The 16,996-nt window shown below is 37.7% G+C and overlaps 1 protein-coding gene across 1 annotated transcript in view; it reads left to right on the top strand.

The window, feature by feature from the left end:
* LOC309630225 (uncharacterized protein) overlaps window positions 1-16,996 on the top strand; it is a gene marked incomplete at its 5' end in the record, with an annotated part of 60,765 nt that overhangs the window by 6,254 nt on the left and 37,515 nt on the right. The window contains one exon of the mRNA XM_082395163.1: window positions 1,729-16,687. Coding sequence (XP_082251289.1) covers window positions 1,729-1,840 — 112 coding nt within the window. The 3' untranslated portion in view covers window positions 1,841-16,687. The remainder of the gene's footprint in view (window positions 1-1,728; window positions 16,688-16,996) is intronic.

The following is a 16,996-nucleotide window of genomic DNA, read 5'->3' as shown; positions in this document are numbered from 1 at the left end:
TGAACCATTTGTAATGATTTCCTTCTGACTTTTATTAAGCCACTTTGTATCAATCATTCAAGATCCTAAACAATGATGATATCACTAGAAGAATCATATCACAAAGACAAACAGTAAAAAAATAAACAATTTAGCATTTTCTATTTGTAAGAATCTTAGTTACCAAACCTTTATGTAAAGGATGTTCATTATGATTAAAACCTTATTACTTCAGAAATATGGAAGTAGAGTGCCCCCTTATTTTAGAAAAGTCAGATCTTTTACCATCTCCTGATCATGCCACACTCAGCTTCCCACCTCTGAAAATCCATATATCTTTTGATACAATATTCTTCCCTCTCTTCACTTCTCCAAAACCTCTTTAGCCCAGCTGAGGACCCTAGTCTCCTACAGAGCCTCCAAGGTCAGCCCAAATCACCTTGATACTTTTAAATTCCAGTGCAATGGCATAAAGTAAACTACCCTCCTCCCTTGGTCCCTACCCTCTCCTCACTCCAGTATCATGAAGGGAGAATTGGGGAGAGACACTACCTGGGCGTGGTATCATTTATTGCCAAATAGGTTACGAAATTTGTTAAATAACTTAAATCATAGAAGACAGGGATGCTCTTTCAGCATAATAGGTCTAAGGTATTATACCAAAAGAAATAGCATCATTGTAATTAAGTTAAAGAGAGAAATATTGACTTTTCATGCATACTAGAAGGAAAACTTTGAAGGAAATTATATTTTTCAGTGGCTTTGTTTTTAGTTGATTAACAGAAAAGTCATTTGCTCCTTCTCTACGTCTAATCACAGAATAAGAATGTACCTGTTCTCTATTCCCAAGGGAGTCAGCAGACAGACCACAGCAGACAGACCACAGCCCACTCCCCCCCTCTGCAAAGCTTCAAGAATAGGAGTCCCTGACAAGCAGCTGACATTTGCAGCCACACACACAAAATCACTGCTAAGGAAGGAAATGTGCTTATTTCTGTTAGAAGGGTTGATGAACCACAGAGAAAAGGGGAAGGGGAAGGAGATATTGCTAAAAGGGGTTAAAGGGTTTAGAAATGATAAAGAAGGAGAAGAGTAGAGGACAAAGGACTCATTCATGTGGGACATCCTCTGAAGGCTTAAGAGCAGCCTTGGGAACACATCCCTTCCAAGGCCTGGTAACGTGGCTTCACTCCTGGGATTGTATAGGGAGCAAAGGAGGTAAACTAGGAACGACATCCAATTTCTTTCCCTCTTCCCTTCTCCCCCCACTGCAAACTCTATGCAGCTTTGTAATAGCTACCTAAATCCTGTGGGAAAGACCTTAGCCTTCATCGAGATCCAGTGTGTATTTGATTCACACTAAGATGATATTCAGCTGGGCCTCTACTAGCCTAAACAGTGTTTTGTGTGAATTAGAAAATGTCACTAATAGGCAGAGGGAGTTCATGGGCTCATGGCTTGGCAAGGGGATGACCCCATCCTCCCAGTAGATATAAATTCACTCCAAGGCATCCAGTTGGCTGAATGGAGCCCAGAATGCATTTCAGCCCTACTTGTCCTTTGACAGGATACCTTTATGCAGGCAGGGCACAGCACACACAACCTGGTGTCCACCAGGTAAAGCCTGTTTCCTCACCCTTTGAATATGGAGTGTTCTGCCACCTGTGTTGACCAATAGAATATGGTGGAGGTGATGTTATGTGACTTCCAAGGCCAGGCCTTAAGAGACTTTTTACCTTCTGTGTTTAGCCTCTTGGAATGTTGCTATGCCATGAAGAAGCCCAGGGTGAAAGACCATGGAGAGAGGCCCAGCTGTCCCAGATGCTCAGCTGAGCTCAGACCCCAGCCGACCACCAGCTGAATGCAACTTTGTGACTGAGCCCAGGCAGATAACAGCAGAAGAACCACCTGGCCAACCCAGTAAATCATGAGAAGTATTAATTTGTTGTTGTTTTAAGCCACTACGTTTGGGGGAGTTTTTTTAAGTTATTTAACAGTTTCATCTAAATTTGATCTCTCAACAAGAACAAGAGCCTTTAATATTTCTGCTCCCTTTGTACTCTCCCAGTTCATACAGAGAAAACTTTTGAAATGCAAAAGTTTGGATTTATTGGAATTTTGAAGTCTAAACTTTGAATGCGCAAAACATATGCCATAAACCCTATATTTTGAAGAATATGTGCTCAGTTGGAGCTAGTTTTCTCTTCCCATCCCAAATCTTAATAAAATGTGTGCAGAATGTGGAAAGAGAAGAGAGGCAAGGTGGGCTGGGGGTGAGGGCGTTGGGAGAATGCCTGAGAAGAAGCCCTGTAACCTGGCTGAGCAGAAATGCCATATTGCACAACTGCATGCGCCACCATTCACAGAATGGTGTGCAGAATAAGATGTGCAGAAATGCAAACTTGACGCTAAGAGCCAGACTGGTGAGGCGAGGCGACTCTGAGAGCAGAAAAGAAGCTGGCTTCATAGACCCTAACCTGGAGAACAGAAAGACCCCCAAGTTTATTCCTTGCCTAAGGTTAAGTAAGAACAGAAAACACTTCTAAAGGGCATCTTGAGGCAGACGGGCCTGGTACAGCCCCAAAGCCCTCTTGGGCCCCAGGAAGACTCAGGGAGGCCCCAAAATGTTTTTCAATATAAGTAAGAATAGATATGAGAAAGAAATTACCCTTAGGTATAGATATGGAGAAATAATTTTACATTAAGTTTGTTATATATCTGATTCTGTCTTCAGAACTAGCACCCACTACAAGGCCTTCCATAGTAAGAAGCACAAAATGATGCAAAAGAAATCTATATTGAATGTTCAGCCTCCATGGGATTTTCTTTGGTCTCTTATCTTACGAAAGCGCATTCTGTCATCGCCATTTCATATAGAAAGTATGTTATTCACAACTCATGTCTTCTATAAGCTTACTTCAGTGAAGATGGTAATGATGATGCACATTCCTTTTTAGTTCCAACCCATCCCTCCACGGTAAGTTTTTCCATTCCCTGAGACACCATTTCTCTCCCTTATCCCAAACCCCTCAAATGAAAAAGAATGACGGATAGGAAAACATGTATGACGTGAGTGGGAGGAGACAGTAGGGCAGGAATCCAGAAGTCTGTTGTTTATGTCACAAAAAAACACTGGTAAGTGCTTTGGATGTTAAAGAATTTGCTTTTAATCTGTTGCAATGACTTGATATTCTTGTACTGAAAAAATTTTACTTCCTGCTTTGACCTGTGATGTGGGGCAGGGAGAACATTTACTGAGTAATATCTTTGTACCAGGAATTATTCCTGCATTATCTAATTTAGTCTCCATAAAATCCCTGTCATCTTTCAGGTGAGGAGATCTCAGTAAATAGCTCAAAGATGCACAGCTGATAGAGCTGGAATGTAAAAGCAGGTCTGTCAGACCCAAATACCTGTGTTCTATAAAGTACATCATGTCAGAGAAGTTGTAAAATCATTTTGCCTTGAATCCAAGGGTGAATAATTTGGCATCTTCAGCTTGTCTTTAAGCATTTGTTGACAATTTCTATTTTCACAGTTTCTATTCCATTCATGTAATGATAACATGTGGAAAAATTAAGCAGTAAGATTTTTTTTCACATATAAATCTTAAAATATCTTCAAATATAATAAAACCAAAATTGTTAATTTTGTTTCATATGAATCTTTCTTTAAATATAAGGTGCTATGAAACAATGTCATACCAAAAAGCAAACACACTGATTTCTACAATCAAAACATTGAGGATTGCAGGATCCTCTAGATAACTCAGGAGGATAAAAGAAGGTATAAAACTAACTCAGTACAGTGCTCCATTTAACAATAGGGGCATGAGTTGTTCATTTAGTACTTTAAGTACAACAAGGTTTCCCAAAAAATGAATTGTTAACATTTTGGTGTAATTGTAAACTGTAAACTGGTAACATGATATATAAAAACATAAACAAAATTCTCCAAAGTAATGCTTCATCATATTTAATAGTATAGTTTTATCCATTTAATTATAACTAGAAAAATAGAAATAAGATACCTCCAAATTGATATTTTGACATTAAAAATAAGAGTCTCTTACTTTTAAGTGATACATATACTTTAGTTGAAAGTGAAATACTTATAAAGACTTTTGGACCCATTGGTCCAAATCTATCTCTTGACAAAGTAAAAACATAAAGTGAGAAGTACAATAAAGTTCATTAATATAAAAAATGAAATTGTGAGTTTTGTAATTTAATTGTATTGGCGCCCATACAAACACACTAGATAGATGGAATTGCAGTGATGGATTGTGTTTAAGGAATCATTCTAGAAGTGTATAATATAAAACTATTCAGTGAAAAGGTAGAACGAAATAAAAATCCTCATGCAAAATGTATTTTATAAAATCTCAGTGAATTTTCAAAATAACTTTTCATTTTTAAAGATTGTCCAAAGCAAAAGTCTTGGGACAGCCTGTCAACTGGTTTTATGGAATTTGACCTTTTGTAGCATCACAGAACATAATGAACTAGACTGACTAGTTTTGCCATTTTTTTTTCTTAATAGCATTTAAACACTTCCATAGTCTCATAGAAATCAGGAAATAATGTCCCAGACCACACACAAGTAGATGAATTATAAAGGACTGAAAATTATATTACTTTTAAAATATTTTGCTTAGGTATAATAATGGCAGTAATTGTGTAGCACCTTCTGCTTTTTATTGTTTTTACCAAATATTGAGCAGTTTCAAAAGAACATTTATTAAATATGTGCAAAATATAAAGAATCACAATGCAATGAACAGCTCTCTACCCACCACCTACTTAAAGAGAAAGAATATTACTCTGATATTCCCCATGGGACCCTATCAGGTCCTAATCCTTCTCAACTTTGAATTTTGTTCTAATTATTGTCCTGCTTTTCTTTAGTTTTGCCACATATGTTTGTATGCCTAAACAAAATAATGGTTAATTTTGTACACTTTCGAACTTTATATATTATGGAAATGTATGTGTAATATTCTGCTACTTGACTTTTTTGCTGTGTAGACAATATTCATACGTATTTTTGCATGTAGCTGTAAATAATTTATTTTCACACTGTATCAGGTTTATCCATTCTGCTCTTGATGAACACTGGAAAAATCTCCAGGTGCATGTGTGAGAGAGAAAGAGATCACAAACAGTGCTGCTAAGAACATTCTTATACTTGCCTTCTGGTACATGTGAAAGATCTGCTCTTGGATAAACACCCAGGAGTAAAATATCTGGGTTACAGAAAATTTACCATATAGTGCCCAGTTGTTTCTCAAAGTGGTTATATAATACATCCCCATGGTTTTGATGGCATGCTCCTTTACTGAACCATACATACGCATATAATTATATATATATAAATAACTTTTTATATATGTATTACTTCTTTTCTGAAAATAATTTTATATACTAGAAATCTAAACACTATTAGTGCTGCTTTTTCAAAGAACCAAGAATTGTGAAAGATGTGGTTGATTGGGAATTTTTGATATTTGTTGCCAGGAAACAAAATATTACGGAAAAAATGAGAAGAATGTTTCAGTTATGTCTTAACAGATGGAAAAACAAATGTATTTATCTTTCACTTGCCTTCTATTACACTACTGATGTCTTCGTTTCTAGGACTGAAATAGGCATTCACTCTATTCTCAATCTTGGTCTTTGGTCTAAATAAGTGCAAGGGCTTATTGCTGACATTCAAAATAATGTGTTATACAAGAAACCAATTTCAGGGATGGAAGGAAAGCTGTACTTCTTTAGCTATAACTCTTAAGAATCATCGAAATGGGAACACTGGAAAAGATTTCAATATCTTTTGGTCTCCTCCATAACTTTTTTGGTAGATTTTTTTTCTCTTGTAACAGTTCTCTACTTTTTATTTATTTATTTATTGGGAAAGGGCTAAGTAATTTATGTTTTTTTTCCATTAATTTTTATTGGCATGTGCTTCCTTTACAATGTTATGTTAGCCTCCACTGCACAACAAAATGAATCAGCCATACACATTCAGATATCCCCTCCCTTTTGGACTTCCCTCCCATTTAGGTTACCACAGTGCATCAGGTAGAGCTCCCTGTGCTATACAGTAAGTTCCCATCAGTTGTCTGTTTTATAACAGTTCTCTACTTTAAGTTGAAGAGTGTTCATTAACTACCCAACTGGGTATATTTCAAATGCTCTAAAAGTTTGGACTTTACTTAACTAAAATCCTCTGGGTACCATACCACCAGAAGCACATGCTTCTCATTTATATCTAATAAGGTTTCTTTAATCAGTGCAGGCCTATAAAAACATGTTGTTCTTTAGAAGGAACATTTTGTAAATGCCAAAAAAAAGTTTTCTTATTTACTCTCTTTGATCAACATTCTACTCTTCAAAGCTTCCTAATCTTATAAGAACTCCAAATTATTTAAATTAGAATCAAGCAAATGGTAATATTATCTTGAAAATTCCTTGAGTGGTACTTTCCCAGATCTTGTGCTCAGCTGGTTAATGTGTGTGCCCCTGATGGTCTCTTGCACTAGGACAAGAAAGCTGCAAAACCCTATTTTGAAATTAAGGTACAGTGGCCTAGATATTTCATGATGTGTTCATTCCAATGGGGCAATGTACTCACTAATATACATTACTCACTAAGGTACTCACTAAAAAGCATTTATAATATGCTTTATAAATACTAGTTAAATAACCAGAGTTATTTATAAGAAATCATTGCTATTAACCTAATGAACAATAATTGGACATTAAATATCATGATAAGAAGCATATCACAGGTCTCTACAAACATTAAATGGAGAACTGCAGAAACTTTTTTGAGATTTCCAAGCGAAATATATATGGGCCCTAAAGTATTTGGTCACTGTTATTCCTTGGATGATCAAGGGCTACTCAGTGCAGAGATGCTTTCTAACCTACTATCAAATATTGCAATGCAAGCATATCAGCCATGAAAATATCAAACTTCTTAAGCTCAAATAATAATGATACTAAGAGTGAATAGTAATGAGTGTGTATTATGTGTACTAAGCATTTTATGCACCTTATTTCATTTAATTTGCACAAAAGCCCTACGAGGTATGTAGTAGTATTACCATGTTTCAGGTGAGGAAACTGATATTTAGAAGATGATGTAAGCTACCCAAGGCTACAAAGCTATCGAGCATCAGAGTAAGGATTCAGCCCATGCAGGCTGTTATAGAAGCCTGTGCCCTTAATCACTGTATAATTCGGAATACTCTAATATTATGAGGTTTTCCATTAGTAGCTCCCTTCTCACAGCTAAGAACTCTGATGGTCCAAACACTAGGTGTATATACTTATGTTTGAATGAAATGCCTACTTTGTACACTATACTGTGGGGAGTGATATAAGGACTTACTATCCCTCTCCCCAAGGAGCTTACAGTGTTGATGGGGGGATAAAATGTAAACACAATACATATAATCAAAAGCAAAATATGGCAAGTGCCATAAGAGACATACTGTGGTGATGCACAAAGGAAAGAAATCCAGTTGGCTAGAGGGACAAGAAGTGTCTTTGTAAAGCAAGTGATATGAATCTTTTGAGGAGCAGGGAAGTAGAAAGTCGGGATTTTGGACAAAGCAGGCCCTGCAGCTAAAAGCTTAAGGCATGTTGTAAGCCAGCCCTGTTCTATTTTAACCTGGTTGGGCTAGGACAGGTTATGTATAAAGAAGACCTAGATTTTGGGGTGAAGAATTTGTGCTAAATTATTAGACAGGGAGAGCCATTGAAGGTTTGAAGCAGGAAGGATATCATTCATTCAACAAATATTTTAGGAGTGTCAGTATGTGCCAGGCATGGTGCTAGATGCTACGGTGAACAAGACCAGCCCATTCCTTGCCCCATAGCTCCTACAGGCCAATGGGGGAGAAAGAGGCTAATTTTCACTCTCACTGAGAAAGTGATGACTGTGTACAAAACAGGAGCAAAGACTCTGAGTAGAAATGAGTTTTAATGCTTTGGATTGTATTTTCACTATCACCTTTTTAAAAAAAAGTTTAGTTTTAGAATAATTTTATATTCTATTAAAATTTATTTTAAAAAAGTATTATGTAATGATCTTTTTCTGTTTTTGAAATGTGCTTATATAATTCATCTGAACTTCACTGAGTATATTCACAGATATGCAAAATATTTTCTTGATAATGATTTCTAATAAAGGTTTTTTGGTTTTTTTTTTTGCTAGTAAAGGATTTTCAAAATCCATCCCTATTTTTCACTATTAAAATTGCTATTTGATCATTTAAAGGATATCATTCCATGTCAGAACTCTGTGGGATAAATTTCAGAAAGACTAAAGCCACTTTTTACACATAAGTTCGTTGCACAATACAAACTGCTGCTGTGACTAAATAGATATACATGTTGAAGGGATGTCTTTGGAACTTTTAAATTTGACTCTGATCCCTCTGAATATAGCAAATCACAAGGTTCCATTTGAGTTGGAAAATTTTGTAATGACCAAAAATGTATTACAAATATAGGAAAGTCAATTTAAAAAGAGGTCCACAGGAAAGGTATATAAACTAACTGCCCAACTATGATCAAACACCTTCATGAAAAAAATTTTATGGTAAGACCTACTTGTATTAGAAGCTTTTATAGGCTTAGAAATGTAAAACTCAGTTGTTTTTGAAACTGAGAAAGTAAAGAAGATTACTGAATTTATCCTGAGGTAATAATGTCTCAGGAGAAAATTGCAGTAAGGTGCTTGGGGATTCAGACTGACGTGTGGTGGCAGTGGTGAGGAAGTGTTCGTTAAGAGGAAGAAATCAGATTGCAGGTGAACTTTGAAAAAATGGAAATGGGATATACTGATGCTTAGTTTCCTTTAAACATCTCAACACATGATACTGACAAATGTGGAGACAGCTGGCAAAACTGTATGTGGTAATTGCCAACATTATATGACTAATATTTACTCTAAAAAAGTTCCCCCAAATAATTTTCTTTCATCATCAGATAGCCATATACATCTAGCATTCTTTATGTTTTGAAATGTATATCTTTTCTTTCTCCCTTCAGGATCAAAATATAAAGTTTTATGTTCCCTATTATATCTTCTTTAAGAATAGTATAAGTATTGAAGATTTTGTTTATGCAAATAAATCGTATCCTCATGAGAGAAAGAGTTCCTCAGAAAAACCTTCCTTTTTTCATTGTTTCCATGCCAATGATATTTCATTCCACTGTTTACTTGTCCTGAAATTTCACAGCAGCAGAAATTCTACTATACATTATACTTTTATCTGGTATCGATTAAGAATACCTTTGGTTGCAATTTACCAAAAATTATCCGACTAATAGTGACTTAACAAATAGAGGTTTATTTTCTCATGTAACAAGTCTAGAAGTACATGGTTCCTGCCTTTGGATTAGTTACTCAGCAGTATAATCAGTAGCTTCATTCTATTTTTCTGCACCACTGTCTTTGGCATGTTGATTTTTCTTCCCCTGGTTGTCCTATCAGGGTCACAAAATGGTCACTGCCGGCCAGCAATATATACATGCTTAAGCCAGGACAGGATGAAGAGAAGGGCTCCCAGCTACTTGTCTCTTTCTGTCAAAAAGGCAAAAGCTTTCCCAGAAGCCCCCTTAATGACTTCTCCTTACATCTCAAGGCCACTACAAGTTTCAAAGGGGGCTGGGAAAGCAGGAAACAAGATTCTCATGATTGACTTAGACTGCTGCAGGAATGGATACACTGACATTTTAAAGAAAATCATTACTTCTGTCAGCAAAGAAGATGGGTGAATGGATATTTGTTAGGGAGTAAAAAGGGTCTGCCTAAATGCCCTAGGTCATTTGGAATAATGTAAAATTCTTAAAGACTGGGATTGTGTCTATTCTCTTCCTTCTGTATAGGACTTAGATCATAACAAAAATAGCTGAACCTAAATCCTGTATTAGATATAGATGTAAATATGATATATATGCTATATTCTATATACTAAGGCAATATCTCCAAATCTCACTCAGTTGTACAAATAGGAGAGGTACTATACAAAACTAGAGGGTTAAATATAGATGTGTACGTATACATATATATATATAGTCTTAGCTCAGGCTGCTATAACAAAATACCATAGACTGGGTGACTTAAATAGCAGCTATTTATTTCTCACAGTCCTGGAGGCAGGAAGTCCAATATCAAGGTGCTGCTGGATTCAGTTCCTGGTGAGAATGCATTTCCTGGTGGCAGATGGCCTGCCACCTTCTTGCTGTGTCCTCATGTAATGGGTAGAGAGTGCTCCGGTCTCTCTTCCTCTTCTTATAAGGACACTGATCCCAATGTGAGTGCCCCATTTCATGACCTCACCTAAACCTAATTACCTCCCAAAGGCCCTACTTCCAAATTTCATCACACTGGAGGTTAGGGCTCAAAATATGAATTTTGTGGGAGGGATTAAAAACATTCACTCCATAACATGTATTATATATGTAATGTACAGTATTACATATACATAATATTACATATCTATGTAGATTTTGGTTCCAAGTCTTCGGGTACTTATTATACATTCTTGTGACCAACAGAACTGTAGACGCTGAAAAATACTAACAGAAAATGGTTCCAGCTTTTAAGGCATTTAACCTGAGATTAAATAAATAAACAAACTATAAACTAAGATCCAAGCTGAACTAAAATGTTATGTAATTTATATCAGCCTTTTACCTGGTGTCTATTATGTATTTGCAACATAAGTATTATGTAACACATTTTACTTTATTTCATCTTCCCAACAACCCTGCTAGGTGGTTATTGACCTCATTTTAAGGATTAGGAACTGAGAACATTGAGGGTTTAAGTAACTTGTTCAAGGTCCCCCATGTCATAAGCAATGGATCTGAAATTTGGAATAGACGTCTTTTTTCCCCAAAGCCATGCTTGCATATAGTGTGTACTATACACACTATAGTGTGTGTGTGTACACACACCTCCACATGCTGCTTAATTCATTGCATGAATGAAAGCTTTCCTCATTTTATAATGTTGCTTTGTTTCACCCTTTTTCACTTCTAGCTTTCTCACTGGGGACTTAGGTAAATAAATGATAGGTGGAAACAAGAGCAGATTATAGAGAGATGATAAAATAATGACAGGTCAGATTATTAAGAGAGACAATGTTAAGAGTGAGGGGGCATCAAAGGGTAGAAGAAGAGCCAAGAGAAAAACTTGGGATTATGAAGGGACCAGACAGGAAAGGGGAGAGGGAAGGGAGTTAATACTAACTGGCATTTCTCTGGGCTGCGGACTGATGGAACGGCAGTATCCCACGCCACGTCCCTGTTTCCTCTGATCACTGGCCCAGCGTGTGGCTTGGCGTTGTGCATCTAACAGTTAGCAGGGTTCTGGGAGAGGCCCATGTTAGTGACTGAATTACACTTTCCGGAGCTATTCTTGTGTTCTAAGCCTCCCCTGAAGGTCTTTTATGGTTAATTTCAAACCACATAAATAGTTAACTCTTCTTTTAGTTACATTCCAGAAGCCTGTTCTCAAACAAGCACAAGTTAATACTCTAAATTTCAGTAACCACGAACTGATATTAATCTGCCCTAATGTCAATGTGTTCCTCCTCTTCAAGGGTATTTAAAACATGGCTATGCAAAAGGCCTTGCCCATTTCGTGGCTACTTTTACCTTACTATTCTTGTAGCACAGACTCTCACATATGACAGGGAGCTTAAGGTCTTTACCACTCAGTCAATACTTCAATCCACCTCTCCCCGCCTCCACCAACCCCCCCTTTTTTAAACATCCTTCAAAGTTGTCTGTAGCTATATTTGAATACTTCTAGTTCAGGAACCTCACCACTTCTCCAGGTAGTCCTTTCCATCTTTGGACGACTCTGACTTCTACAGAGTGCTTTCTTATTTTGCCTGTCAGCATAAGTGAGGTATTCCACAGTAATAAAAGGCCCAAAAATGTCAGTGACTTTTTTTTTTTAACAACAGAGGCTTACTTCTTGCTTACACTGTGTGCCTAACACAGGTCAGACGGCTCTGCCCCTCATCAGTTTCCATCTGGGATCTGGGCTGATGGAGAAGCCCCTCTCTGGGACATTGCAGATCTCATGGCAGAGGAAAAGAGATGATAGTGGGGAATCCATGCTGGACCTTAAAGTTTTCACATTTTGTTAGCCAACACAAATCATATGGAATCCTCCCCCAGAGAGGGACAAGACAGGAAGAGAGACACCCCAGAGAAAAGCAGCAAATATTTTGAATAATAATGCACTCTACCGCATAGATTGAGTCAAAATCCTTTTCCGGGCTTCCCTGGTGGTGCAATGGTTGAGAATCCGCCTGCCAATGCAGGGGACACGGGTTTGAGCCCTGGTCTGGGAAGATCTCACATGCCGCGGAGCAACTGGGCCCGTGAGCCACAACTACTGAGCCTGCGCGTCTGGAGCCTGTGCTCCGCAACGGGAGAGGCCGTGACAGTGAGAGGCCCGCGCACAGCGATGAAGAGTGTACCCCGCTCGCCACAACTAGAGAAAGCCCTCGCACAGAAACAAAAACCCAACACAGCCATAAATAAATAAATAAATAAATTTATTTAAAAAAAAAAAATCCTTTTCCTACTAACATCTAACCTCTGGTCCTTGCTTATTACCTTTCCCTCCGACCAGTTCTACAAATGTTAGAAAACTGCAGCCAGGGTTTCTTTGAGTTGTCTCCTTTCTAGTCTAATCAGCTCCAATTCCTTCATCAACCTACTCCCTATATTTAGGGCCTCCCCTAACATCATCTTCAGAGCCTATTCAACCATCTTAGGTCCCCTGGTGAGAAAATTATTGGTTTCTGCTCCAAAGGAGAGCATGCCCTGACACGCTGCCCTTTAGGATGATGGGTTTTGGCTAGTGCTGAGCGTTCTAGACCAAAAAAAAAAAAAAAGAAATTGTCTGAAACAATACCTTATCGAATGGCTCTCCAGTTTTTTCATTGGCTCAGACCCTTAAGCTTTTCACAAACTTCCAAGCCTTTTTGCTACTATACATCAGAAGGTGGAGATCTTTGTGTACTTCTAGAGAGCAGATGTCACATTCCTGACTATATTTTAGTTAACTTAGCAATTTGAAGAAAGCTGCAAATGGGAGGAAAAAAATAGTTGCACTGGCAAAGTTGTCCAAACTTCCTATCATTGCATAGGACTGGTTCAAAATGTGGGCTGTGGAAACAACTGATCTTAGATCAAACCTGATGCCACTATATACTACCTATGTGACCTTGGGCAAGTTACTTAACCCTGAGCTTTTATTTTCTCATCTGAAGAGATAGAGATAATAATAGTTATCTTCTTCTTGTGGTTGTTGAGAGGACTTAATGACACAACAGCGGAGCTCAGTAAATATCTTCTCTTGTTACCACACTGTGGTCCCAGCGCTCAGACTTATCTCTGCTGTAACTCAAGGACCAGGTCCTCCAGCATCCTCTGAGCACACTACACATACCTTTCTCTTCTCTCCAAGATGTCCTCCTGGCCTCTTGCAACCTCTCATTCCCAAGTTGGCATTATCCAAGCTTAACCTGTATCTCTCAGAATGTTGGCTAGGAATAAGCTGCACTGGAGTCATCTGGAGGGTCACTTGGCCCTATTTCAGATTTACTGACAAAATTAGAATATGGAATTGGTGAGTCTACATTTTAACAAGCTCCAGGTAGCACTACCAGATAAAATACAGAATTTTCAATTAACTTGGAAGTTCAGATAAACAATGAGTAAATTTTTTTTAGTATAAGCATGTCCCATGCAATATTTTGGACATGTTTATAGCAAAATTATTCATTTTTTAACTGAAATTTAAAATTAATTGCATGTTCTGTATTTTTAATTGCTAAATCTGGCAGACCTATCCCAGGGATTCTGATGTTTACTAAATTTGAGGACCACTGGTTTAAGAGATTTGGCAAAAATGTCAAATTCAACTTTGTAAGTTCCCCCTTAAGGGAAAAAAAATAAGAAAAAAACAAGCCCACAGAAATAATCTAGGTATCTCACAAGTCCCCAAAACAAATAGGCAGAAGAGCAAACGTACAGTTTTTTCTTCTTCAGAATATGTTGCCTTCTGTTCCAGCAGCCACAATAAGCAAAAGTAGACAACCCAGCAGCCAGAGGAGACTCCACATCTTTATTTCGCTCACACTATTCTGTATGTAGCTTTGGGCTGGGCTTTAACTATCTCCTCTCTCTCTTTTGTTTTTTTTTTAGTTGTTTTTTTCGGGGATTTTTTTGGCTTTTTTTGCTATAAGATCCCCGTACTCATCTTCCACTGGGCACTTCCTCTTTCACTCTCCCAGAAGGCATCTTGGGTACATCTTCCTCTGTCTGCCCCAACTTCCCAAATAACAGAATACTTCACCACATAGCCAACTTTCTCCTAATATTTCAGTACGGTCTCTCTCAATTTCAGTCCTCTGATGGGAACTTCCTAACTTACAATCCATTCTCTTTTATGTGTAACAAAGTAATGCATTGTGTTTGTATGGTTTGTATTTACAATGTCCTTAAAGTAAACATTATCTTAGTTGATTTTCACAATAACCCCATAACCTAAGTAGATGAAGCACTGAGGCTCAGAAAGTTTAAGAAAAGCTAGGACAACAGTCTGGGGCTTTTAATTCCTAGAACAAGACCCTTTTCATTCATTGGTCATTTTAGGACACTGATTAAAGCATAGCTGTGGGATCTTGGACAAGTTTGTTTATTTTAACTTCTCTAAGCCTCCATTTCCTCATTTGTAAACCTAGGTGTTATAGTACCTACATCGGGGGAACTTGATTTAATGGGATGATCCAAGTCTTAGCACGGTGACTACATGTTGTCAACACTTAGGACATATTAGCCATTATTAAAACTGTACTTAGGGGCTACTTCCTTTCCAGACCCAGCTCTTCTCAGTGTTGTGTTTCAGTAAATAGAGACAGAAAACGGGAAATTTAGACTAAAATTGGCACAAAGAGAAGTATCGATAGCTGTGCAAGGAGGTAATGATGATCTATGCCACATTTTCTCTTAGCAAATACTTCCACTTTCATACTAACCCACTCCCTGAACTCCAACAATTTTATGTTTATGTACAGTTAAAAATATAGCCTTTAGAAGCTAGACTTGACAATTCAGAGAATAACTGGTTGAAATATTAGGGTCTTTAGTCAAAAGCAGGAACTAGAGCATAGTACCAAGAAGATTAATTTTAATTATTTGCATCTTGTCTAACTTTTGCATTTATACTAGCCTCCTTCACTTTTCTTTTGTTCCACAGTAATTACGGTATCCAGGGCCAGCTGTTTGGAGACACAATATTGTTACTATGTTCATCTTTTTTTTCCCATTAGGATCTTTTTATGTTAATAGGCAATGTGATATCTTGATATTCCCAATGGATGAAATAGAATGCCCCATACACGGGTGACCTCAAAGTAGTTTTTTGCATTGCCTCTATTAAAACTATTTTCTTCAGAAAATACTCAGGCAATGCTGTTGTGGGTAATGGGAAATAAATGGTGGGTTTTGTACAAGAATAATGTACATCAAACTATTGAACAAGGAAAAGAGAGGCTACCTAGACCAGTAGGTCTCAAGTTAGGGTCACCGTACAAAGCAAAGAAGTTCTCTTTTCATGACTGGATCAGCACTTGTATTACTGCTGCCTTCATCTTTAGAGGCAACACACAACTATCCCAGAGAAAAGCAAACAACATGCTTGAGGCACAGCACGGCAGACTCCTCCAACAACTTTTGTGAAAGAATTTGATATCTGATCCTTTTTGGAAAGCCTAAAAGTGATCATCAGTGGGAAAAATTAGAATTCTATAAGACTTTGTTATGTTTATTTTTGGCTTATAGTTTATAGTTTTGTTTTGAACTATAGTTTTAGAAAGGTAGAGGATAGGTGGATATCATAATCTTTGTTTTTTTAGAAACTCTAAAGGTCTTAATCAAATTTAGATTAATGCTGCATAGAGATGACTTGCCTTTTGCCATTGAGATATAGGTATCATGATCCCTTTACTCCTCTATCTGGAGAATGCTGATTTTTTTTCTTCTAAGACATGGAATTTGTCAGCTTCATTGCTTCTTCATGTCTAACAGGTTAGAATATTTATGCTCAAGAATTCTACATGGGCTCTCCCATGAAAACCACCTCAGAAACCTCCAGTGACTCAAATGCTCTGTCTTTGAATGGTACAAGGAAGTAGAATATACCTGGGGCATATCCTTGACCTTTCTCTGCCTACTGGGATTCTAACACTTTGGTGAGGCCCATTTTATTTGCTATCTTGTCGAACAGTCCAATGTCACAAATACTGAGTAAGCAAGTACCATGTGCAAGGTATTCATTCAGCAAATATTTTCAGCCTCTCCTAGGTATCATGCATGTGAGATGTAGTTACAAGAAAAAGAGGAGAAAGAGATAAAGAAGAAGAGGGGGGAGGAAGAGGAAGAAGAAGAAACTATTCCTGCTTTCAAGGAACTTCAAACCTTCCTGAGAAGAAGACGTGTGACCATAACAGGAATGCAATTCATGTGTTGCCTCCATGTGCTGAGGGTGAGAGGGGGTAGATCCTTGAAGGAAGAACATGGTGCTACTAGAAAAAAGGAAAATGGATGCTGGGCAGGCAAAAAATTACTGCTGAAAAATACAATCTGAGATGTTACCCTAGGGAAAGGTAGGACTTTTATTCACGTTGAAGCACAGGCAGTAGAAAATATATGGACTTGGGAATTAAACATAATTTTGATCCTGTTTTTGCCAACAAGCTGTGTGACCTTGAACACACTATTTTGCCTCTCTGAGCCTCATCTCCAAAACGGGAATTGTGATGCCTAGCTCTAAGTGTTAATGTAAACATCTGCTCAAGCCTCTAGTCAGTCTCAAATAATGACCCAGAGTGTTTGGTGCCAACACTTAGCAATGAACTTGGGCAGGATACTGAACCTGTCAGTGCCTCAGTTTCCACATCTGACAATGGGAATGA

Source organism: Balaenoptera borealis, assembly GCF_965194805.1.
Source record: "Balaenoptera borealis genome assembly, chromosome: 6".
Lineage (NCBI taxonomy): Eukaryota > Metazoa > Chordata > Mammalia > Artiodactyla > Balaenopteridae > Balaenoptera > Balaenoptera borealis.
This window is presented reverse-complemented; position numbering and strand designations above follow the sequence as displayed.